The 26,060-nt window shown below is 44.3% G+C and overlaps 1 protein-coding gene across 1 annotated transcript in view; it reads right to left on the reverse strand.

Moving 5' to 3' along the window:
* Positions 1–26,060, reverse strand: part of MRPL48 (mitochondrial ribosomal protein L48) — a 55,913-nt gene that overhangs the window by 14,904 nt on the left and 14,949 nt on the right. The window contains exons 4-5 of the mRNA XM_036325024.1: positions 19,981–20,069; positions 1,002–1,171 (exon numbers count right to left, since the gene is read on the reverse strand). Coding sequence (XP_036180917.1) covers positions 1,002–1,171; positions 19,981–20,069 — 259 coding nt within the window. The remainder of the gene's footprint in view (positions 1–1,001; positions 1,172–19,980; positions 20,070–26,060) is intronic.

Here is a 26,060-nt window from a genome sequence, read left to right on the forward strand (position 1 = left end):
GGGCATGTACCTGGGTTGCGGGCGCATCCCCAGTAGGGGGTGTGCAGGAGGCAGCTGATCGATGTTTCTCTCTCATCGATGTTTCTAACTCTCTATCCCTCTCCCTTCCTCTCTGTAAAAAAATCAATAAAATATATTTAAAAAAAAAAACAAAAAAACCCCCCAATTTTAAAAGTAGACAAAAGATTTGGACACATCATCAAAGAAGATATACGGAAGGTAAATGAGCCCATGAAAAGATGCTCAACATCATTTATTTATTAGGGAAGTGAAAATTAAAACCACTGTGAGATACCAGTATGTATGTATTAGAATACCTTTTAAAAAAATTTGACAATACCAAGTACTGACCAGAATAAGGAGTTACTGGAACTCTCATATGTTGCTGGTGGGAATGCAAAAATGGTGTATCTAGTTTAGAAACCAGTTTGGCGGTATCTTACAAAGTTAAACATACATTCACTATACAATCCCTAAATCCCAATCTTAGGTAATTATCCAGGAGAAAAGAAGACATATGACCCACAAAACCTGTATGAGAATGATTACGGCAGCTTTGTTAATAATTACCAACAAACTGGAGACAATCCAAAAGTACATCAACTGGTGAATTAAAATCACCATTTAATGGAATACCGCTCAGTAATAAAATACTTACAAAAACATGGATAAATTTTAAACACATTATGGCAAGTGAAAGAGGCCAGACAAACAGCTACATATTGTATGATTCTACTTACATGATGTACAACAGGGACAGAAAATCAACTGGTAGTTGCCAGAGATGTGAAAGGGAAAGAAAGGGGAGGAGATTGACTATACCTGGGCACCAGGAAACTTTTGGGGTTAATAAAACTTTTATATTTTGATTGTGGCAAAGTATATCTAAAAAGGGTGAATTTTATCACATGTAAATTATATCTCAAAACCTCATTTATCAACAACAAAGCAGAGCATGCTACCCACGCCAAGAATATTTCATACAAAGACAGCCTTCATACCTTTCCTCCACTTTAATGGAGAGATGGTTGCAGAGGTTGTGAACATATTGGGCATAACTCTCTGCCAGGGCCATGTCATATGAAGTCATGTGAATGTTCAAAACCCCATATTCGTAATCTGTCCCCAAATTAATGGCTCTCAATTCCACTGTTCTCTTCTTCTTCTTGGGCTAAACAGAAAACAAAAAGAGAAAGAAGATAAATCAAACTATTATATAAGAAATTCTAACTTTACAAAAACTTTTTTTAAAAATTAATCTTTCATATAAATTTACCACTTTTTTTCTCAGGCTACCATACCTACAAAATGAAGTTCTCCTGGAAAGGAATGGGCAGCTTCCCTTGCCAGTCTGGGCTGTGACATCAGCCAATGAAAGGCAAGGGAATATTGCTGGCATTACTTTAAGATGAATACAGTGACTGTCTTCTACAATTAACTTGTCTTGAGACTCACCTTCCATCAAGAAAGTTTCTCAACTAGAAATAGTCAAACCTACATAAATGCCCATCAAGAGGGGGAACTTGTTAAATAAATCATGGAACACCCATTTACAAGCACATTATGCAGCTGTAAGAAGGAAAAAGAAATTTCTTTATGTACTGAAATGGAAAAGCCTTTCAAATAAATTAGATGATAAAAGCAAACTGTAGAATAACATGTTTAGACATGTCATACATATAAAAAAGGATAGGTATGCCATATATGCAAAAAGAATAGGGGTGTGTGTGTGTGTGTGTGTGTGTGTGTGTGTGTAATTACATAGATATTTATTTGCTTGTATATCCAAAAAAATATCTCTAAAAGGATGCATAAATATACTAAACTAGGGGCCCAGTGCACGAAATTCGTGCACTGGGTGGTGGTGGGGGGGGGGGAAGGAGTGTCCCTCAGCCTAGCCTGCCCCCTCTCACATACTAGGAGCCCTCAGGCATTGACCCCCATCACCCTCCAATCGCAGGATCGGCCCCCAGCCCAGGCCTGATGCCTCTGGCCCAGGCGTCAGGCCTGGGCAGGGGACCCCCAGACCCCTCCGATTGCTGGCTCTGCCCCTGGCCCAGGCCTGATGCCTCTGGCCCTGGATTCAGGTCTGGGCAGGGAACTCTCCTCTCCCCCCCATCACCGGCTCCACCCTTGCCCAGGCCTGATGCCTCAGCCAGAGGCGTCAACCCCCATCACCCTCCGATCCCTGATCGGCCCCTTGCCCAGGCCTGACGCCTCCGCCAGAGGTGTCAGGCTTGGACAGGGGACCCCCATCTCCCCCCGATCACTGGCTCTGACCCCCTCCCAGGCCTGATGCCTCTGGCCCAGGAATCATGCCTGGGCAGGGGACCCCCATCTCCCTCTGATCGCTTGCTCCACCTCCCCCCCCCCCCCCCGCCCAAGCCTGACGCCTCTGACCCAGGCTTCAGGCCTGGGCAAGGGGACCATGATATCCCCCCAATCCCAGGCTCCGCCCCCCACCCAGGCCTGATGCCTTGGCCAGAGGAGTTGACCCTCATCACCCTCCGATCGCCGGATCGGCCCCTTGCCCAGGCGGAATCGGGTCCGGGTTGGGGGCGTGAGTGCAGGCGGATGCCGCAGCCGCCCCGCCGGCCCATGTCCGGGTCTGCTGGCGGGATCGGGTCCCGGGCGACCACAGGCACTCACACCCCCAACCCGCTCTCTGATGGCGCTATACCATCCTGCCTGCAGCATGCAAATTAGCCGCCATCTTTGTTGGCGGTTAACTACCATCTTAGTTGGCAGTTAATTTGCATATCGCCGTGATTAGCCAATGGGAAGGGTAGCGGTCATATGCCAATTACCATGTTTCTCTTTTATTAGTGTAGATCATTGGCTGGTTACCAGTGAGGGAACTGGATGGCTGGAGCATAGAGGTGGAAAGGAGACTTTTTATACTATTTCCCTTCTATCCTATATAATAAAAGGCTAATATGCAAATTGACCAAATGCCAGAACGACTGGTCACTATGGGCACTGACCACCAGGGTGCAGGCACTTAACGCAGGAGCTGCCCCCTGGTGGTCAGTGCACTCCCATAGGGGGAGCGCTGCTCAGCCAGAAGCCGGGTTCACGGCTGGCAAGTGCAGTGGCGGTGGTGGGAGCCTCTCCTGCCTCTGCAGCAGTGCTAAGGGTGTCCGACTGACAGCTTAGGTCATTAGTCAGACATCCCCTAAGGGCTCCTGGACTGCGAGAGGGTGCAGGCCAGGCTGAGGGACCTGCCCCCTGCAAGTGCACAAATTTTGTATACAGGGCCTCTAGTATTTTTTATAATGTGAATCTTTTATCAATTCAAAATTAGAATATACTGTTTTTTAAAAAATTACTAAATTTTATTGTCATATAATACATTGAAAAATGCATAATTATACATCTCAACCAATTTCCACAAAGTTAAAATACCTGTTTAATCAGTATCCTAAACAAGAAATACCAACGCCCAAAAAAATCTCCTGCCCCCCAAATTGGTAACCACTATTCTGACTTCTAAAACCAGAGGGTTATTTTGCTTGTTTTTTGAAATTTGCAAAAATGAAAGGATTCACTATATTCTCTTTTGTGTCTGGCTTCTTTCATTCATTATGTTTGTAAGATTCATCATATATTAGGTAAAACAACAGTTCTTTCCTAGTCTATTGTATGAATGTGTTACAATTTATTTATCCTTTTTACTGTTGATGGGAATTTGGGATACTTCCAGTGTGGGGCCAGTATGAATAAGAGCATTGCTACCAATGTTCTTGTATGTATTTTCAATGAATATATGTATGCAATTTTGTTGTAGATATACCTAGAACCTGAACTAATGAGTTACAGATTATGCATATGTTCACCTTTAGTAAATATTCTCAAAGAGCTTTACAAAGTGCTTTCCAATTTAGACTCCCACCAGAGCAAGTGAGAGTTCTAATTGCTCTACCTTCTTGCTAACACTTAAAAAACTTGGTATAGTCAGCTTTTCTAATTTGTTTGAACCATTCTGGTTGGTATGAAGTAGTAATAAATTAGGGGTTTAACTTGCATATCCTTTAAGTCTTTTGAGCCTGAGAACCTTCCCATATGTTCATTAGCCATTTGTTTTTTTTAAAATATATTTTATTGATTTTTTACAGAGAGGAAGGGAGAGAGAGATAGAGAGTTAGAAACATCGATGAGAGAGAAACATTGATCAGCTGCCTCCTGCACATCTCCCACTGGGGATATGCCCGCAACCCAGGTACATGCCCTTGACCGGAATCGAACCTGGGACCTTTCAGTCCGCAGGCCGACGCTCTATCCACTGAGCCAAACCAGTTTCGGCTCATTAGCCATTTGGATGCTCTCTTTTGTTACCTGCCTATTCAAATATTTTGCCCATTTTTTAAAATTGGGTCATCTGCCTTTCTCATATCAATTTGAAGAAGTTTTTTCCTTTGTTCAGTAAATATCTTCTCCCTCTCAGGAGCTTCCCCTTTCACTTTAAAAAAATATATATGTTTTTATTGATTCAGAGAAAGGAAGGGAGAGGCAGAGAGAGTTAGAAATATCAATGATGAGAGAGAATCATCATTCAGCTACCTTCTGCATGGCCCCCACTGGGGATCGAGCCCGCAATCCGAGCACCTACTCTGACCAGGAATCAGACTGTGACCTCCTGGTTCATGGGTCAGTGCTCAACCACTCACACTGGCTGAGCCCCTTTCACTTTTTTTTTTTTTAACATACTACTTCTGAATTACTTTATTTTATTTCACTACTAGAGGCCAGGTACACGAAATTCATGCATGGGTAGGGTCCTAGGCCTGGCCTGTGATCAGGGCTGATCTGTGGGGCAACCAGTGGGGTGATCGGGGGGTGGGGTGGAGAGGGGCCCCGCTGGCATCTGCCTTGGCTGGCCTGGGGCCTGCGGGCTGGGGGCAGCTTCTGCATTGAGTGTCTGCCCCCTGGTGGTCAGTGTGCATCGGTCATTCCGCCATTCAGTCAATTCTCATATTAGGCTTTTATTATATAGGATTTTATTTTATTTTATTTTTTGGTTAATCTTCACCTGAGGATATTTTTTTCCATTGATTTTTTAGAGAGAGTGGAAGGAAGGGAAAGGGAAAGAGAAAGAGAAACATCAATGTGAAAGAGACACACTGACTGGTTGTCTCCCATACGTACCCTAATTGGGGCTGGGAATCAAACCTACAACCCAGGTACATGCCCTTGACCAGGAATTGAACCCAAGACCCTTTAGTCTGCAGGCCATCGTTTCAACCACAAGCAAAACTGGCTAGAGCCCCTGGCTCTTTTTACTTGTGCATTTTGATGAGCAGAAATTCTAATTTTTAATGTAATTCAATTTATTCATTCTTTTGTGGTTATAGTGATTTTTGTGTCCGGTTTAAGAAATCTGTCTACCTTAAGATCATGAAGATATTCTTGTATGTTATCTTCTAGCAGTTTGATGATTTTAACATTTACATTTAGATCTACAGCTCATTTTTTAAATGATTTTTGTATATGGTATGAAATAGGAATCAAGAGCCATTTTTTCCCCACATGATCACCAGTCCAGTTAACCCAGCACCACTGCATGTCACTTTCATCATATAAGTATCCACAGACATGTGGATCTGCTCCTGTAGTTTTTATTCTATTCCACTGGACTATTTGTCTATCCTTGAGCCAAAACCACACTGTCCTAATTACTGGAGATTTATAATAAATTTGAAGTTTGGTAGAAATCATTTTTTTTTTTAAGAAAAAGGAAAACAAATCTATCTCTATTTACATGTCTTAGTCATCCCTATCTAACAGCCAGCGGCCTAGTGGCTGCCACAGCGGAGTGGTTCCTGGCAGAGCACCCTGGATGGTTCTCGTACATCACTGCTCTCCAGGTCAGTCTAAGAGAGCAGGGGCCCAATATGGGGAAGCAGGGAGAGGACTCAGACAGTCCTTTCATGAGGCCAGTAATACTGATGACTGGCCTGATCTCACAAGGGTGTTCTGAGAACTGAAAACACTGTATGTAAAGTGGTTAATACAATCTGTGGCACTAAGCACTCAATAAATATTAACTTTTAATACTATTTTCATTCCATTTTTAAAAATATATATTTTTATTGATTTCAGACAGGAAGGGAGAGGGAGAGAGAAATAGAAACATTAATGATGAGAAGGAATCATTGCTCGGCTGCCTCCTGCACACCCCCTACTGGGGATCAAGCCCGCAATCCAGGCATGTGTCCTTGATGGGAATCAAACCCGAGACCCTTCAGTCTGCAGGCAGACACTCCACCCACTGAGCCAAACTGGCTAGGGCTATTTTCATTCTTATATTCCTCAGATCTAACACAGGGCCTGGCAAAGAAAATATGCAATGATGCACTATTTTAGAATTTTAGAACAGGACAGCATTTAGAGATGATTTTGTCCTAGTTCTTCATCTTTGCAGGGGAAGAATATGAAGCCCAGAGAGATTAAATAAGTAAGTCCCCCAGAGTCACACAGCCAGACAGGATAGATCCTAGAACTAAAGCCTAGATCTGACCCACCCCCGCCAAATGCAGGGATTTTTCCGCTGCAGCCTCTGCATTCCTGAAGTTCTTAACAGTGGTGTTCACCCCAAGGTCCCCAGTTTGCAGTGAGTGAGACAGTCCCCTCTAGAGACCAACCATCAAGGAGCAGCTTGGCTCTCTCTTCAGAGGCCACCACACCCGTGGCCAAATGCTGCCGCAGGCTTTTCATCCTGACAGCCAGCACTGCAGTCAGATCTGTGAAGAATGCTGAGTAGGAATGCAATGGGGAGCAGCTGAAATTTTCCAGCACAGAGAGAAGGAGCTTTTTCTTAACCAGGGAAAATGCCAGGGCTTTTCAAAGGTGTCGCTTTAGGGGAACAAAAAAAGAAAGCTGATTCCAGTATCCCTCTTGGCATCTCTCTTGCTTTTCCGTGTTGGCCTAGATATGCCTGGAGCGATCCACACCATCACGAGCCTATTGTGATATCAGATTTCAGTTCTGAGCCAGGGCACAGAATAACCAGCAAGAGCTTGAATGCACAGAATATCAGTCACTAATTCCTATAATTTTATCTGCATAATCTTTCCACATCATTCCCTTCTTTTCTTTTCTAAATGCCTGAGTTCAGGCCTTCATGACTGCCATGGCTGTACATGACTAGAGCGGTGTTTTGGGGAGGCCACCCTGACCGCACATGAAGGAGAGCCAGGCAGGAAAAGAAGGGAGGCTAGGAGAAAGGTGGCAGGGAAGATGGACTACTGTCCACCATCAAACTTTGGTACTCCTGTGAATGACCTGGATTCACTGTGGGGTGGCCCAGGTGGCCATTCTTAGATCCTTGCAGGATTGCACTATGATCCCCAAAACGAACCGTGGGATACATTACTAAACCATTTTTATACAGAAATATCCACATTATTACCCTGTTTCACAGATAGAAAACTAAGGTCCTCTGAAGGCACGTGACTTGCGAGGTTACTGGGAAACTTTGCTGGGAAAGAGCAGGTAGAGGAAGGAGTCTTATTAGAATCACAGGCTGCTATAGGTGGGAAGGATCTTAGAGATGATTTAGTCTCTCCTTCTTCCCCTCCCTAATTTTACACAAGGGGGATGTTGAGGCCCAGAAAGGGGAAATGACTGGCTTAAGGTTACAATAGTAAGGAAATGACAAAGGTAACCACTTTGTGTCTAGCAGCTCAGGCTCTCTCCTCTAACTTCTGCAAACAGTATCACTGTAAGTGGCATCCTCCAGGGTGGGAAAGTTGGGAAGGCATTGTATCATCCTCAAATGAAAAGGCTGATATGCTGAATGTATATTCAGCTTCCAGAAATTCTGCCAATGGAAATATAAAAATTTACACTTGGGATCTTGAATGATTTGGTGATGGTACTCTGAACAGCCCATAATGAGCTGGAAGGTGCATAGAAATCAAGTGATTATGTTTACAACTCAATGAGGCACACTCACAAGACACACCAAACAGAAGACCTGGCACTCACTGGGTGGCGTTGCATAAAGAGCACTAGACTTAGATGGAAGCCAAAGAAAATCGACTCAAATCCTGTCTGCTGAGTCACTACTTGACATTGACTGTCCTCTCTAGGGGTCAGTTTGTTCATCTTTAACACTTAAGGCTCTTGAAAGGCTAAAAATATTGAAGTTATATTTTAGATATTAGATTTCGAATATCTAATGGAACTAGCATAGACATTAGATGAATTCTGACCATGCTCAGTTCAAATATTGGCTTTGGGAATTACTAGCCATTTGGGGAAGTCATTTAATCGCTCTGAGTCTTATATTCCTTAAACATGAAGGAGAGCCAGGCAGGAAAAGAAGGGAGGCTAGGAGAATTTAATAACCACATTTAAGAACCACATGATATCAGATGATTAAATTAAATATACCATTTGTAAAATGAAATGTTTTTAAAAGCCAAGCATATATTAGTTATAGCATCTAGTATGTAGTAGTTAATAATGGTATCTTTTAAAAAGGTTGAGTAATGTACATAGAAGTATGATTACTATAAAACAGAGGTAAGCATGCTCCTGGTATCCTATTGGTATGCCTTACAAAATAATATTAAGCACCTGCTGTGTGCAAAGTGCTGATTCAACTGCTCTAAGAAAAGACACCAAAGAAATAGAAAATAGTCCCAGGCCTCAAGGAGCTTACAGGACAGAGAGAAAGAAAAGACACATTTGAAAGAGCAGATCCTCTCAATCCTATATAATAAAAGGCTAATATGCAAACTGTCCCCTCGACTGGGAGTTCAACCAGGGGGTGGGGCTGACCGGCCAACTGCCCATGGCCCCTCCCCCTGGCTGGCCCAGCCCGATCGGCCTATTGGGGTGGGCTGGCTGGACACCACTTATGCACGAATTCGTGCACTGGGCCTCTAGTTTAATCATAAAGAGCAGTCCTGAGCAACTAAGATGGCGGCATAGGTAAACACCGGGAAATTATCGCCTCACACAACAATTGAAAATTACCGCAAAGGACTGAGCAAACATCATCCAGAACAACAGGAAGGCTGGCTGAGTGTAAATTCCACAACTAGAAGGAAAGAAAAGCACGCTGAGAGCCAGAGGCGCTGCGGAGGTGAAGTGCAGAGGTACGGCGGCGCGCGCACGCGCGCGAGGAAAGGGGGTGGCGCCTGAGGACGCAGCTGTCTTTTTGAATCACAAACTCCCGACGGCTCTGAACTCCGGTTCCGGGAAGTCTCTGGGGACCCAGGTCTCATACGGGGAGAAGCTGGTCTGTCCGGCAGCGAGCGAACTTGAGGGCGGCTTTCCCTCAGAGGTGCTTGCAGCCGTTACCGTAACACTGAGACGCGCGACTCCGGGCGGAGAATCGGCCATGGCCGCTTTCTCCGCCCTCTGACTCCCTGAGACCCCGCCCCACCCAGGCTGCGGCAGACGCTTTTGCATGTGAATGTACCTAACTGCAGCCGAACCAGGCAGACCTGGAACTTCCAAGAGAAGGCCCAAGGCCCCGCAGCGGCTTGCATTGCTTCACAGCTGAGCCTCTTCGTGGCTCCTGCTGTGTGGCCTCAGGCAGAGGCTGAATTAGCACCTCCTTGGATCCAGGAGCCACTGTACCCAGTGGTCAGAGGGGGTCCATCCAGACTGCAACTCCTCAGATCCATAAGGGACGCACTCAGGGAGCAGACTCAGTGAGCACCAAAGCCCCACTGAAGCAAGTCTTGCCCCAGAAGGGTGTCTTCAGCACAGAAGTTCTCCCACTTTAGACACAGATGATTCTCACAGCCAATTGGCCTGGAGGTCAATTCCTCCCAGTGATTCTACAACAACCAAGGCACCAAGAGTGCACCAAGAGTGTCCACCCCAGGTAACTGGGGAGGCTGAGCTACTGGGCCCTACAGGACACCTGGCGCACAGGGCCACTCTATCAACACAGGGAAGCTGCCAAAATGCGGAGACAAAGAAACAGGTCACAAATGGCAGAAATGGAGGAAAGCAAACGATTGGATATAGAGTTTAAGGCCACGGTTATAAGGTTTTTCAAGAATTTTATGGAAACCGCCGATAAATTTAATGAATCCCTCAATAAGTATAGGGAGACCATGGAGGACATGAAAAAGGACCAACTAGAAATTAAGCATACACTGACTGAAATAAAGAATAATTTACAGAGATCCAGCAGCAGAAAAGAGGATCCCAAGAATCAAGTCAAAGATTTGAAATACAAAGAAACAAAAAATACCCAACCGAAAAAGAAAAAAGAAAAGAGATTCCAAAAATATGAAGATAGTGTAAGGAACCTCTGGGACAACTTCAAGCGTACCAACATCAGAATTATAGGGGTACCAGAAGAAGAGAGAGGGCAAGATATTGAAAACCTTTTTGAAGAAATAATGACAGAAAACTTCCCCTACCTGGTGAAAGAAATGGACTTACAAGTCCAGGAAGCGCAGAGAACCCCAAACAAAAGGAATCCAAGGAGGACCACACCAAGACACATCATAATTAAAATGCCAAGAGCAAAAGATAAAGAGAGAATCTTAAAAGCAGCAAGAGAAAGACAGTCAGTTACCTACAAGGGAGTACCCATACGACTGTCAGCTGATTTCTCAACAGAAACCATGCAGGCCAGAAGAGACTGGCAAGAAATATTCAAAGTGATGAATAGCAAGAACCTGCAACCAAGATTACTTTATCCAGCAAAGCTATCATTCAGAATAGAAGGTCAGATAAAGAGCTTCACGGATAAGAAAAAGCTAAAGGAGTTCATCACCACCAAACCAGCATTATATGAAATGCTGAAAGGTATTCTTTAAGAAGAGGAAGAAGAAAAAGGAACTCTTACCATTTGCCACAGCATGGATGGAACTTGAGAGCGGATAAATACCACAGGATCTCACTCATTTGTGGAATATAATGAACAACATAAGCTGATGAACAAGGACTGATCCAGAGACGGAGAGGCATTGATTGGACTGTCGGGACTTGGAGGGAAGGTAGGGGAGGGTGGGGGTAAGGGGGAAAGATCAACCAAAGGACTTATATGCAAGCATATAGGCCTAACCAATGGACATGGACAACGGGGGGGTGAGGGCATGAGCGGGGGTGGGGGGGTGGGGGGTAGAGGGTATCGTGGGGACAAGGACACATATGTAATATCTTAATCAATAAAAAATATATTTAAAAAAAAAAATCATAAAGAGCAGCCCGCTTCCCACGGAACTAACTACCTTGCTGCACCATGCTGATTACGCCTCTAAGGGGAACCAAGAAAAACCACCTCAGATGGATACAGTTGAAAGGGCAGTGAGCAGTCAATAGTAGTTACTCAATAAATGGTATCTTTTGGTGTATGGGATGATGCTCCAACCAGCTGAACCACCCAGCCAGGGCTAATAAGTGGTATCTTTAAAAAGATTGATCCAGACCTGCCTACTCCTCAGGGTTTCATGTACTCTCATCCCTAGTGTCCATTTGAAACACCAGGATTAAAAACTATTAAAAGTTTCCCAACTGCATCTCCAGGATCAATGTCTTCTCATCTTTGCCCAGAATGTTTCCCCTCCCTGTAAAGTGTTTGACTCTTTTTTTAAAAAATATATTTTATTGATTTTTTTACAGAGAGGAACGGAGAGGAATAGAGAGTTAGAAACATCGATGAGAGAGAATCATCGATCAGCTGCCTCCTGCACACCCCCTACTGGGGATGTTGCCCGCAACCAAGGTACATGCCCTTGACCAGAATCGAACCTGGGACCCTTCAGTCCGCAGGCCGACACTCTGTCCACTGAGCCAAACCGGTTAGGGCTTAAAGTGTTTGACTCTACCCATTTCCTTAATGTGAGTAAATCCTATTCATTTTTTAAGACTCAGCTCATGCTCTTCCAGAAAGCCTACCCTGATTCCTCAAAGTTAGGCACTACTCCTCTGTGTTCCCACAGCAACTCCTTAATACACTACTATCATTTATCACATGTATTCATTTATTTGACAAATATTTACTGACCACTAGTGATGGGTCAGATAAGGGTTATCATTAGGGATATGATAGTAATATAGCCATAGTCTCTGCTCACTGAAGCTTGCAACCTATCAGGAAAGGCATATACAGAACAAATAATATAAAGAGATGAATGTTTCAAGGGAGGATAATAGAGTGCTATGGGATTATAAAAAGAGAAAGTAATGCTATCATCATTATCACCACTTACAGGCTATTTGTACCAGACACTGTGCTAAGTATTTAAAATTCTCTTATTTAACTTACTCCTCACAACAACATTGGGAAGTATAATTCTCTATTTAAGCCAAAGAAACTGGCTTGGAAAAGTTAAGCAAACATACCCAAGGGCATGCAACTAAGAAGCATCAGAGCCAAATCTTTAACTCAGGTCTGTCTAATCTCAAAGCATTTATCTTAACTTCTGTCTTATCCTTTAAGGAAAGTATGCAGAGCTTTCCAGTTTCTTCAATATCTATTCCCTCCTCTTCCTTTGATAGTGGAACTGCTGGGTTTTAGCTGGGCACATGACCATTCATAATAAAATGTACATTCCCAACGAGGCATGGTTATGTGGCCTTCCCTTACCCCTTCCTGCTGAATGGAATGTAGACATGGCTGAAGAGGGAGCAGCCATCTCAGATATGAGACAGAAGCAATATGATGTGTGGCAAAACCAAAAGCTGGAAGAATATCTATTTATACTTTTAGGTGAGAGAAATAAGCTTCTATCTTATTTAAGCCCTTGATCAAGTGGATTTATTATGGCAGCCAAACCACTATTTCAGTTCATATAAGAAGGTACTATGTGACATTCATTTCTCTATTCCTAGAGCCCACCAACATTAAATGTTGAATTGAACTGAACTGAATTCTGGTACTGTCATTTACTAGCCATATGGTCATAGAGAAATCATTTATGCTCATCAGTTTCCTTTTCCACCCTGTCTACCTCACAGGATAGTTGGTGAATCAAAAGGTCTGGTTTTCAAATTTGTTGGTTGCAAAAAGCCAACAAAAAAATCATGTTTTTCCTCTGTGAAACAACATGAAATACTCATCAACATACTTTCATCATATACAACAAAAACAATTTTACTAGAAGAAAATATTATATAAATGGAGTTCTCTGCATCTCAAAAAATATGAAAACATATATGAGTTTCTCTGTTAATATTTGTTTTTATCAAGTAAAACTGATGGGAGAAAATTTTGAAATTTAGAAAATTATATCCATTAACTTAATGCCTTTCTAAAGTATAGAAGATTACATTAGTAGTAAACTTGAGGAGGGATTCAAGGATCACCACTGTTCTGAGGGCATATGGTGTGAAAGACATTGAGATAATGTATGTGAAAGCACTTTGGAAATGGAATGGGATCATTACTATCATCACATCAAATATGAATCCATCTAAAACTCTGACACTGTTGTCATGCAGCAGAACAGGCAAGGCAGAATGAGGTTCCAGTGGGCTGGAGATCAGGGTGCTCGACGGCACAGGCTACGTCAGGCCTTCACAGGAGTCTCTCTCTCTGTGTCTGGAAAAGCCCTGGGAAACTCCTTCCAGTCCTGGCGTTTCCTGCTACCCCACGCAACTGGATGTTCCTGGAGGACTGTCTGGTCGTTTCATATACTCACTGTAAGAATGCAGGTGGCACTTCATAAATGTTTGTTGAACTGAACTCCTTAACACCTTCACTGACCCTTTCAGGGAGAATTGCTTCTTTATCTTTGTTCTCTTGATGCTTCATTCATTCTGCCTAGTAAAGTACTTGCAATGTGTATTTAGTTACACTTTTGAGCACTATCTTTCCCAGCCCACTGTCTACTTTTTGTAGACACTGTGTCTCACTCACCTGAGAATCATCTATGTTCCGCACAGTGCCTGGCACATAGTAGATGCTCAATGATGGTCTTTCTTTTCCATGAGTTACAAGAGTTATACTTCAGGGAAAACATGGGTGCTAGTTTAAAACAACTATTCCTGAGCCAACTATAGGGCTAGACATGGGTTAGAGGAGTCTAAGCCAGTCCTATAACCCATGCCTGGTCCTATAGTCACTGGACTGGCAAAACCGATCTTTCTGTTCCCAGGAAGCTAGGACTGTCACCATAAAGTGATTCTGAGCTGCTGATTTTTCCAGGAATGATGCCACGCTTTCCTCACAGAGCTAACCTATCTGAGGGTGCTACAACAAAATAAACAGGTGTCAGAAATGGCAGATGTCTCCTCTGTGTCAACAGTAAAAATAACATTCACTAAGTTTCCCAGAGAAAAGTTATCTTGAGTCCTAGGGGCTAGTCTATAAAAAGGAAGTAAATTACCTATGTTACAAAAGATACACCAGGGCCAGAAAATAGAATATATAACAACTACAAATTGACAGCAATTTATATTGCCTCTGTTCCATCTTCCCACACCTTTCTCTTGACAATTCTCTGATACTTGGGCTGCTATTGCCCCAAGATTGAAGGCAGTATAACAGCTGAGGGCAAGTATGTAAGTTGTCTTGGGAGAAATGACCTAGCACTATATAAATATGAAGGACTATATTATTTTTTATTTCTGTCAAATAAAAATAATTCCAAACACTCTGAAGCATTTACATTCAACAGAATAATGAAGGCCTTTGAGGGAATAATGAGGTCTGCAGATAAGCTCTAAAATGTGATCTCTCACTGCTGTTAGTCAAGCTGGGACTTGCAGATGAAAGGAAAAAAGTATCATTCCATAAAGGGGAAGGAGCATGTGCAAAGGCACAGAGACACGAGGCAGCATGAGTGCATGAGAAATGTGCCTGAAGCATAGGGTGCAAGAAGCAAAACCACTGAGAAGGAGGTTGGGTCATGCTATGAGAGACTTGGAACCCCATGGTTTGCTGTCATCTCCCATGTAACCAAGTAACCAAGAGGAAGCCTCATTTTCATCTCCCCTATCACTTACTCCTCAGAGAAGCAACAAGGAAAAGGGCACAGGATGGAGGGATGGGAACCAACCAGGCCATGAAAGAAAAAAAGAGGTAAAACTAGTATTGCCCAGGAAAGCTGAGATGAGTAGGTGTGCATTTTCCTTCCCAAGGTTCAGGGGTCTTAAGACTGAGTGTGGGACCTTTGGAAGGAGGAGTGAAGAGATTATACCAGCAGAAATGGGACATGGCTAGGCACTTTGTACATGAGAATTCTCATTTCAGGGATGTGTGGCTCAAGAGAGTAGAGGACCCAGCCTGAGACCCAGAGAGGAAAAAACTTACTTGTTTTTTCTAGGTTCTAGACTTAAGGAGAGAAAGGGGATCACAAAGATGCCTTCTAGCTTTCCCAGTCCAGTACCCCAGTGGGGTACTGGAGACTGGAACTTGAGACAGAGCCTCTGAAGGCCAGAACTTTCACTGTGTTGTCCTTGCAGGAAGTGAGCCCGCAGCAGCTTCCCTGCTATCCAGCACTACTGTGCTAGCCACCCCAGAACAATGAATGACCTCAGAGAAAAGCCTGTACTGCAAGTAGAGGGCGCATAACTCCCTTCCAGCAACCAAGGTCATCTGCAACCAGCTGTCTGCAGATAGTGGGTGGTGTTTGCCAGCTCTGATTTCTAAAGCCTTCGGGCAGCTTCAATAATCACATTTCAATTTAGCTCAATCAATATTTACTGCCCTCTATCTGATGCCAGGTCCTGTGTTGGACAGTGAGGACACAGAAAAAAATAAGGCATGGCCTCTACCCTATAGAGCTCACCATCTAGAAGGGGAGGTGGTCACCAAAACAGATGGTTAAAACAGAGCATTAGGTCCTAGGGCAGAGGAAGCACAGGAACTCGGGAAGCTCATGGAGGGACAAGTAACCCAGTGCAGGGAATCCAGGAAGGTTTCTTAGAAGGGAAGATACATTTTTTCCATCCTCACCCTACTTCTCACTGAGATTTAAAGGTTGAGGATGTATCAACCAAGTGAAAAAGGACCGCATGTGAGAGGCCTTGAAATGGTATGGTGATTTGGATGAAAAGCAAGAGGCCCAATGGAGTTAAAGCATGGTCTCCATGAGATAGCAGAAGAAGCTAGAGAGAAAGATGGGGACAGATGGCATTAAATATGGCATTAAACTTCCTTTTATACCAAGCTAAGGAGTGTGTTGGAGCATGACACATGCAGAAAATTATCTTAAGATGAAAGATCCCAAAACATTACTAGTAAAAACACACCTTCTCCTTGTTCCCCCAACAAAACCAATTTCATTTCCTGCTAATTTATGTGGGACTTTTAGAAGAGGGATGTCCTAAAATAAAACAACTGCAACAACTATGCTAAGGTGTCACAACTCAGAAGGGGTGTAAATCACTCTTTCTTCTAATTTTTAGTAGCACTTTATTTTATTTATTTTTAGAGAGAGAGAGGGAGAAGCATCAATTTGTTGTTCCAATTATTTATGCATTCATTGACTGATTCTTGTATGTGCCCTGAAGGGGGATCAAACTCACAACTTTGATATATCAGTACAATGCTCTAACCAACTGAGCTACCAGCCAGGGTATTTAATAGTACTTTATATCTTCCTTTTAGCACTTGTCGTTTTCTGCTTGGGAACATAATCACCTACGTCTTATCTCTAATGGTTTACCAGCTCCCTCTGAGCATGAACCAGATCTTGTTCATCCAACCTGTAAAATGTTATTGCAACCCAGTTTACATAGGCAAGTCGCCCCCAATAATGCCTACTACATAGCAGGTGTTTGATTAATATTTCATAGCATCATGGAGTTACAGGATATCAAAACTAAAAAACTCCTAAAGACATTCTAATCTGGAACTTCTCAACCATTTTGAAGAGCCTGAAAAAAGCTACAGACTCTTCTCTCAGAAAAAGTCACAAATAGAAAACATTTTACATAAAATTTCAGGGCCCACCATGCCCAGAGGACTAAGGTTAATTTATCCAAAGTCACAAAGCTAATGAGTTGCAGAACCAAGCCTAGAACATAACTTTCCTGTTTCCCAATTGCGTACACTTCCCATTACAAACGAATAATTTTAGTTGGGCTGTTTCCTGCTGGGAGGCTGCCTGATACAAGTCTTGGACATGGCAATGTTCTTCTAGTGAAATTCCTTGATATAAGGATGATGCTTAAGAGAACATGACAAGCTTAGGGGATTCAGAAGCCCAAGGACAGTGGTATTTAGCTTTTGCCAAGGAGAGAGAGGCAATGGGAGATGTGCATGGTTACAGGGAACATTAAAATAAGCCCAAGAACCAAAAGTAATGTTGAAGACTCCTCATTAGAAATGCAAAATCTTCTTAACTGTACCTTTTACAGGAAGTGATAGAATCATGACTCAAAGCCAGACCTTCTGACTTTCAGGCGTGTTGTGTTCACCCCACCAGAAAATCCTCTGCACATGCACAGAAATCTAACTACCCAGAAGCAATCTTGCAGCTGGAGCCAGAGAAGTAGGCTAAATAATCCTATCCTATCTAATAAAAGAGAAACATGGTAATTAGCCGTACATCTGCTACCCTTCCCATTGGCTAATCAGGGTGATATGCAAATTAACTGCCAGCCAAGATGGCAGCCAGCAGCCAGGCAGCTTGAAGTGAATATGAGGCTTGCTTGCTTCAGTGACAGAGGACTCCAACGTTCCCCACCTGCCACTGCCGGCCTCTGAGCTTGCAGTTTGAAACACTGTTACAAATATAGAAGCTAAACAAAACCCCAGAAACCTGCTTTCAGCCAGCCGGGATCTCAGAGCTGGAGCTGAAACAGTGTTTTGAAAATAGAACCCAAACAAACCAGATACCTGCTTTCAGCAGCAGAGGCCTAAGAGCTGGAGCCAAGCCTCAGAGCTAAAGCTGGCCCAGAATAAAAAAGAAAAAGAAAAAAAAGGAGCGGTTGGGAGCTTCAGTCACCCACCAGCCTGAAAACAGCCCTCAGCCCCTCACCCAGACTGGCCAGGCACCCCAGTGGGGACCCCCACCCTGAAGGGTGTGTGACCAGCTGCAAACAGCCATCATCCCCTTATCAGGCTGGCCAGTGGGGACCCCCACCCTGATCCAGGACACCCTTCAGGTCAAACCAGCCAGCCCCCACCCGTGCACCAGGACTCTATCCTATATAGTAAAAGGGTAATATGCCTCCCAGCACCAGGATCAGCAGAGCCGCGAGGCCTCCCGGCACCGGGATCAGCGTGACAGGGGGCAGCGCCCAAACCCCTGATCGCCCTGCGGCTCTGTGTGTGACAGGGGGCGGGGCCACAACCTCCCTATCCGCCCTGCTCTGTTCATGACAGGGGAAGGCACCCCAACCCCCTGATCAGCCCTGCTCTGTGCCTGATATGGGGGAGCTCCCCAACCCCCTGATCGCCCTGCAGCTCTGTGTGTGACAGGGTGCGGCGTCCCCCCCCACCCCCCACGGGCCCTGCTCTGTGTGTGATGGGGTAGAGCCAAAATCTCCCCATCGGCTCTGCCCTGAGTGTGACAGTGGTGGCGCCCCAACCCCCTGATTGCCCCTGCTCTGTGGGTGATAGAGGGCGATACCCCAACCGCTCCCCACGGGCCCTGCTCTGTGTGTGACAGGGTAGAGCCATAACCTCCCCATTGGCCCTGCCCTGAGTGTGACAGGGTGCGGCGCCCCAACCCCCTGATCCACCCTGCTCTGTGTGTGACAGGGGGCGGTGCTCCAACTCCCCTATCGGCCCTACTCTGTGCGTGACAGGGGGGAGCTCCCCAACCCCCTGATGGGCCCTGCTCTGTGTGTGACAGGGGGGAGCTCCCCAACCCCCTGATCGACCCTGCTCTGTGCATGACAGGGTACAGAGCCCCAACCCCCCTGATGGGCCCTGCTCTGTGCGTGACAGGGGGTGGTGCCCCAACCTCCCCATCGACACTGCCTTGAGTGTGACAGGGGGCAGTGCCCCAACCCCCCAATCGGCCCTACCCTGAGAGTGACTGAGGGTGGCATCGCAACCTCCCAATCCGCCCTGCTCTGTGCATGACAGGGGGCGGCGCCCCAAATCCCCAATTGGCCCTGCTCTGAGTCCGACCAGGGGCTGCACCTAGGGATTGGGCCTGCCCTCTGCCACCTGGGAGCAGGCCTAAGCCAGCAGGTCGTTATCTCCCGAGGGGTCCCAGACTGCGAGAGGGCACAGGCTGGGCTGAGGGACGCCCCCTCCCCCCCAAGTGCACAAATTTTTGTGCACCAGGCCTCTAGTCCTATATAATAAAAGGGTAATATGCAAATCGACCAAATGGAGGTTCACCAGTCGCTATGACGCACACTGACCATTAGGGGGCAGACGCTCAACACAGGAGTTGCCCCCTAGTGGTCAGTGCGCTCCCACAGGGGGAGCACCGCTCAGCCACAAGCCGGGGTGATGGCTGATGAGCTCAGCGGCCCACCTCAGCACTAAGGATGTCCCATGGGAAGCGGGCCTAAGCCTCAGTCTGACATCCCCTGAGGGCTTCTGGATTACAAAGGGTGCAGGCTGGGCTAAGGGACCCCTTCACCCCCCCGAATGCACAAATGCCGTGCACCGGGCCTCTAGTCTTATAATAATTAGAACTAACTCCCAATTATCTGTGATAATGAATACATATTTTAAATCTGCAAACACTGTAAAACTCAGCTAGTTGGCTGAAAACAGCAGTCCACCTCTACTAGCCACCATTCACTCAGCTAAACTGGATGTATTATTTCCATTGTGAGGTCCATACTAAGCTAAGTACTAGGAACTAGGAACTAAGTACTAAGTACTAAGTACTAGGATATTTTTTAAAGCATCACAAATAATAAAACTAAATCATTTGCTTTTCACTATGATAACCTGGCCTAGGGAAGAGACTGGGACCTGGCAGAAACATCTCCACTCTGGATAATTTTGAAACTAAGTAACTGGAGAGGACTGAGGGATGACCCCCTATTCTTTCTAGCTCTAATACTAGCCAACCTATGCAGATCTGATCTTTGGGTGTTTGCAAAAGCTGCACACTCTCCTCTTCTGAAGGACCCTGCCCCCTTTACCTCTTGTTCTTGAATTAAGTGCTTGTATCTTCCAATGCCATGGGTGGGCTTTGTCTTATAGTGCCGGCTGGTACTCAGTAGAATACCACCTAAAAGAGAGAAAATAAGACAAATGTGTTTCAAAGCTCTTCCAGGAACAGATCACATATGAGGTGAGTAGGCAAATTCTCCATTGCAAGACTGGGACTATTTGGTTTAAAGAACCAGAGCTGTTTTATTATCCTGGGCTAACTCTCAGTTTTCCCCACCCTTTCTCTCCTTTTGCCCACTGGACTATATCCAGTCCCACTACCTATCTTTCTTTGAGAAACTCTCTCCTGCTAGAGCCACTGGTGGTATAGGGACAAAATAAATTCTCACAGGGTTGTCATTTCCTCTTGTCCCTCCACAGGCAATAATTCTTTTGAAGTTTTCTACAGGTTGTACAGAGAAAGTGACAGGTAGCAAATATAACCAGGTATGAGGACAATCATAGATTTCTACAACGTTTTTAAAATCATCTAGTTTTAGACACTCAGTGTATACTGGGCAAGGATGATGGGAAAGCAGATAATTATATTATGGTGTACAAAATACTTAAATGGGAAAAAAATAAAAAAAATACTTAAATGGAGATGAGTGCAAGGTAGGGAGTGCCTAGAGGGACAAAAACTAACTCTGCATTGGGGGAAGCAGTGGGGAAGGGTGCAGGGCAATAGGCTCAGCAGAGGTAAAAGCTGAATCCTTGGAAGAGGAGTGTTTAACCACACAAGGGAGGAGGTATTTGGGGGAGAGGTTCCCTAAGAGCACTGAAAGTAACTGGGGTGTGTTCTTAGCCACTGTCCCAATTCTGTCTCTCTGAATCTAAGACATTTGACCCTTTGAGTCTTCGGGTTCCAACTCTACAATCTGGGACCCCACCCAAGAAGGTGATATCCAAATCCTCCTGATGAATACACAGCGGTCCTCAGACCAGAGCCTTGCAAATTAATCTTATCCAACAAGATTTCATCATGACCTTGAGAAAGCACTGAACTCTTCAAAGCATGTTCACTCACTTAATAAGTATTTATTATTTCCCATCAGGGTAACCAGTGACAATTATACCACGTGACTGGCACACACTAGAGTTATGCAGTGTGTAATCAACCCAATATCTATGGCAGGACTCTTGGTACGCAATGCCTTTAGAAGCTGGGGCTATAAGAATAGACAAAGACACAGTCCCTGCAATAAAGAACCTATGATCTAGCGGGGAAACAGTAATACCAATGCAGGGCCATACATAGGAGGGGCACTGAGGCCAGACTTGAGGTGTTGGGAAAGAATTCTTAGAGCAGGTGGCTTTTAAGTAAAACGTGAAGGATGACTACGAGTTAGTGAGGAGAGAACATGGTATAGAGAGGGGAAGAGCCAGAGAGAATTTCAAGGCAGAACAGGAGGACCAGGTTGGCAAGAGATGAGTTTACAGAAAAAGGCATACTTATGATGTACCAGGCATTGTGCTAAGAGTGGGGGATATAAAAGTAGACAAGGCCACCCTAGCCAGTTTGACTCAGTGAATAGAGCATCCGCCTGCAGACTGAAGGGTCCCAGGTTCAATTCTGGTCAAGGGCATGTACCTTGGTTACAGGCTCGATCTCTGGCCCTGGTGGGGCATGTGCAGGAGGCAACCAATTGCTGTGTCTCTTTCACATTGATGTTTCTCTCTCTGTCTCTCCCCCTCCCTTCCACTCTCTCTAAAAAGCAATGGAAAAAAATATCTTTGGGGGAGGATTAACAATAACAGCAAAAAAGTAGACAAGGCCAACAAAACTCCACTTACGGAGCTGACAGTCTCGAGGGAGGAAGGTATCATTAATGGAACAGTCACAAAATAAATATAAAATTCCAAGTTGAGAGAATAAAAAGAAAAAGCACAGAGGGTTATGGCAATACAATCGGAGGATCTATTTTACCTGTTGTTTTTTGTTTGTTTGTTTTTTTAATCCTCACCTGAGGATATTTTCCCAGTGATTGGTTGCCTTTGCACATGCCCCAACCAGGGCCGAGGAGGAGCCCTCAACCCAGACATGTGCCCTTGACCGGAATCGAACCTGGGACCCTTCAGTCCACAGGCTGATGTTCTTTCCACTGAGACAAACCGGCTAGGGCTCGGAGGATCTATTTTAGATTGTAGTATCAGAGAAGGCCTTTCTGAAAAAATGGCATGTGAACTGAGACCAGAATTCAGAGGGAAATGGTAATAGTGTTTATCCCCAGGGAGAGAAAGTGGCTAGAAAGCAGGAGGAGAGGGACATTTACTGTTTATTTTATATTCTTTTGTAGCTTTTAAAACTTGTTCCATGCACATGTATTACCTATTCAAAAAAATAAATAAAATACACTGAGACCTGACAGGCAAGGAAGAGTTTATTAAGTGAAAAGATAGAGGATGAATGTTTCAGGCAGAGGAAACAGCATGTGTAAAGGCTTCAATGTGGGACACAGCTTTGGTTTTCAGTGTGGCTGACGCAAAGTGAGAGGGGCATGGAGAGTATCAGAGACTAGAGCAGTGGGTCAGAAAAAAACCACACTGGGCCTTGTTAAGGGTTTGGATTTCAGACTGAACAGCCATAAGCAGGGAAATTATATGTCTGATGTGTTTTTAAAATATCACTGGTTGTTGTGAGGAAAAGGGAGTAGGGAGAGGAAGTATAGATGGAAGGGATAGGAGATTCAAATGGTAGTCTTGGCTAAGTTATTGTTGGTGATCTCAAAATATCTCCCCCTCTATGCTATCCTCTAGAGCAGTGGTCGGCAAACTGCAGCTGGGGAGCCACATGCGGCTCTTTGGCCCCTTGAGTATGGCTCTTCCACAAAATACCACGTGCGGGCGCACGTACAGTGTGATTGAAACTTCGTGGTCCATGCGCAGAAGTCGGTATTTTGTGGAAGAGCCACACTCAAGGGGCCAAAGAGCCGCATGTGGCTCGCGAGCCACAGTTTGCCGACCACTGCGAGCTTACTGATTAATCTTTCTAAAACATTGACCTAATTAAGTTATTCTCTTTCATTAATTCAACCATTTATTCATTTCACACACACAATTTTTAAAGAAGTATTTACTATGTACGAAGCACTACAGGGGTGGGCAAAAGTAAGTTTACAGTCGTGAGAACCAACTGTAAACCTACACTTCTGAGCACATACTATTTGCCAGGTGCTGAGTAGGTTATATCAGGGACATGCAGTCTGTTGAATGGAGAGAATGTCCCGTAATTAATTCTTGGCTGGGGCTACCCCAGTTTTTTACTCCCGAATAGCCCTACTATATACACTTGTTACTATTTTGAAGGAGAAATAATTGAGTTTAGTAAACAAGGACAATGAAGGACAGTGGCTCTGGCATATATACAGGAAGGGGTGTGAGGTGGGAGAAGTCACTACATGATTACATGCAGTAATTGTGTTAACTGAAAGATTTTCAAAGCCTCCTTTTAAAACCCTGGGGTTTTGTTTTCTTCAGTGAAAAGAGTTGCCTTTTCTCTCAGGAGGCTGCAATGTTAATGTGACAGCAGGAAACCCAGATTAATGACATGAAAGAGGGGGGATTCAGTTGAACTTATCAAAATCAGAGGCTTTCAAACTTATAAATTTTACAATTAAAACAACTGCCTAATTAAGCAGTTTAACCACTGGTAATTTGACCAAAACCTTTCATTTAAGGAGGAAAATGGTAATTTAACAGTAGTTTGATTCAGCTTCTTAATTAACCAGCTGCTCTAAATATAGGAATTGTCCTAAACTGCATTTGAAAATGCCTCCTTGCCAAGGAATTTCAGTAGATGAGACCTCATGGCAAGCATTTGTGGCACTTTTACCTGAGAAATGTAATCACCTCAAAAGTCACTTCCAGCCTTGCTTTTTGAAACCACTGAAGGGTTTCAAAAATGGTGACTGGCATCTGAGTTTTCTTTTTTATTTATACAAAAGGTTTAATACTACTTTTGTTTGCCATGAAACTATACTATCCTGGTTTTCTTCTATCATTTTGGCCTCCTATTTTCAATCCTATTCGCCATCTCTTTCATTCTCTATCCAATTTTTTTTTTTAATATATTTTATTGATTTTTTACAGAGAGGAAGGGAGAGAGATAGAGAGTTAGAAACATCGATGAGAGAGAAACACCGATCAGCTGCCTCCTGCACATCTCCTACTGGGGATGTGCCCGCAACCCAGGTACATGCCCTTGACCGGAATCGAACCTGGGACCTTTCAGTCTGCAGGCCGACGCTCTATCCACTGAGCCAAACTGGTTTCGGCACTATCCAATTTTTTAATGTTGAAGTTCCCCAGGTGCCTGATCCTTGGGCCTCTTCTCTACTTGTTCTCCTTAGGTGGTTTCATTCATTCCCATGACTTAAGATGGACACTATGATGACTTCCAAATTTACAGCTTCAACCCAAACCTATATTTACGCTCAAGATCAATGTATCCAATAGGCTACTTAATATATCCTCCTCACAAGCACTCAATTCAACATGTTCAAAATCAGACTCAGAATCGTCCTCTTCAAATTGTTTCTCTTAAGGCAATACATTCAAAATAATTATATAGATTATCTATCTATTTATTTATTACTAGAGACCCAGTGCATGAAATTCATGCACTGGGGGGGGGGGAGATCCCTCAGCCCAGCCTGCACCCTCTGCAGTCCAGGACGCCTCAGACATCCCTCTCACAGTCTGGGACTCCTCGCTCCTTACCACCCGCCTGGTCGCTGCTCCTTACCACTTGGCTCGCTGCTCCTTAGCGCGGCCACGGAGGTGGGAGAGGCTCCCACCACCTCCGCTGCGCTTGCCAGCCATGAGCCCAGCTTCTGGCTGAGCGGCACTCCCCCTGTGGGAGCGCACTGACCACCAGGGGACAACTCCTGCATTGAGCGTCTGCCCCTGGTGGTCAGTGCGCATCATAGTGACTGCTCATTCCGCCAGTTGTTCCACCGTTCAGTCAATTTGCATATTAGGCTTTTATTATATATAGTGAACATTATAAAATGTTCACTATAGATTAAGTGGGAAAAAGGAAATGATAAAGCATAATATATCATCATTGGTTCCCACATGCATATATATCTGGAGAGAGAGAGAGAGAGAGAGAGAGAGACCGACCTAGAAAAAGACCTGGTAGGATATACACTAAAATGTTAAGCAGTAACCTAAGGATGGTAGGATTAGAAGTTTTCTGCAGCTTTTTCAGCTTCTTTGTGTGTGTGTGTGTGTGTGTGTGTGTGTGTGTTTTCCATATTCTCTAAAATGTATGTTTTTCACTTTTATAATCAGACATTTTGCTATTTCTTTTTAAATCTGACAGGATGCAAAATGAAGTTCAGAGCATCAGTTGGTTTTCTTGCTAAAACTGTTTAACTTAAATCTAGTCAAGCTTGTAGATCTAACTTTCAGTTTGTTGGAAGGGGACCAAAGAACATGTTACACAACACCATGAGAATCAGACAAATCAAGGAAGGAGGACATTTTATAAGACAAACGGACTGGCCCAATCAAAAAGTCACTGTTATAACAAGGGCTTAAACACAAATAGATTTTTATGGTAGAAGAATTGTGACATTTTTCTTTTATGTCTGTAACATTACCATTATAAATGTAGTCAGGAAAAATATATTTCTGTCCTTTCCCATTAAGGGCTCTAAAATGTCTGTACAATAAAAAACAATTTCAAAAAAGGAAAAAAAAAGTCACTGTTATAGGAAAAAAGTGGTAGAGCTCTTCTAGATTAAAAGTAACAGAATAGTGAAATACATAGTGTAAAACTTTATTGGCTTTTGTTTATAAACAAGCTCACAAAAGACATTTTGGGGACAATTGGGGAAGTGGATAAGGTATTAGATGATATTGGGGCATTATTATTAACCAGAGGCCCGGTGCACGACATTCGTGCACTGGGGGCAGCGGAGGTGGGAGGGAGGGGTCTCTCCGTCCGGCCTGCGCCCTCTCGCAGTACGGGACTCCTCAGGGGATGTCCGACTGCTGACAGGGAATGGGCCTAAGCCAGCAGGCGGACATCCCCTGAAGAATCCTTAGCACTGCTGCGGAAGCG

This window comes from Myotis myotis, unplaced genomic scaffold (genome assembly GCF_014108235.1).
Source record: "Myotis myotis isolate mMyoMyo1 unplaced genomic scaffold, mMyoMyo1.p scaffold_m19_p_10, whole genome shotgun sequence".
Lineage (NCBI taxonomy): Eukaryota > Metazoa > Chordata > Mammalia > Chiroptera > Vespertilionidae > Myotis > Myotis myotis.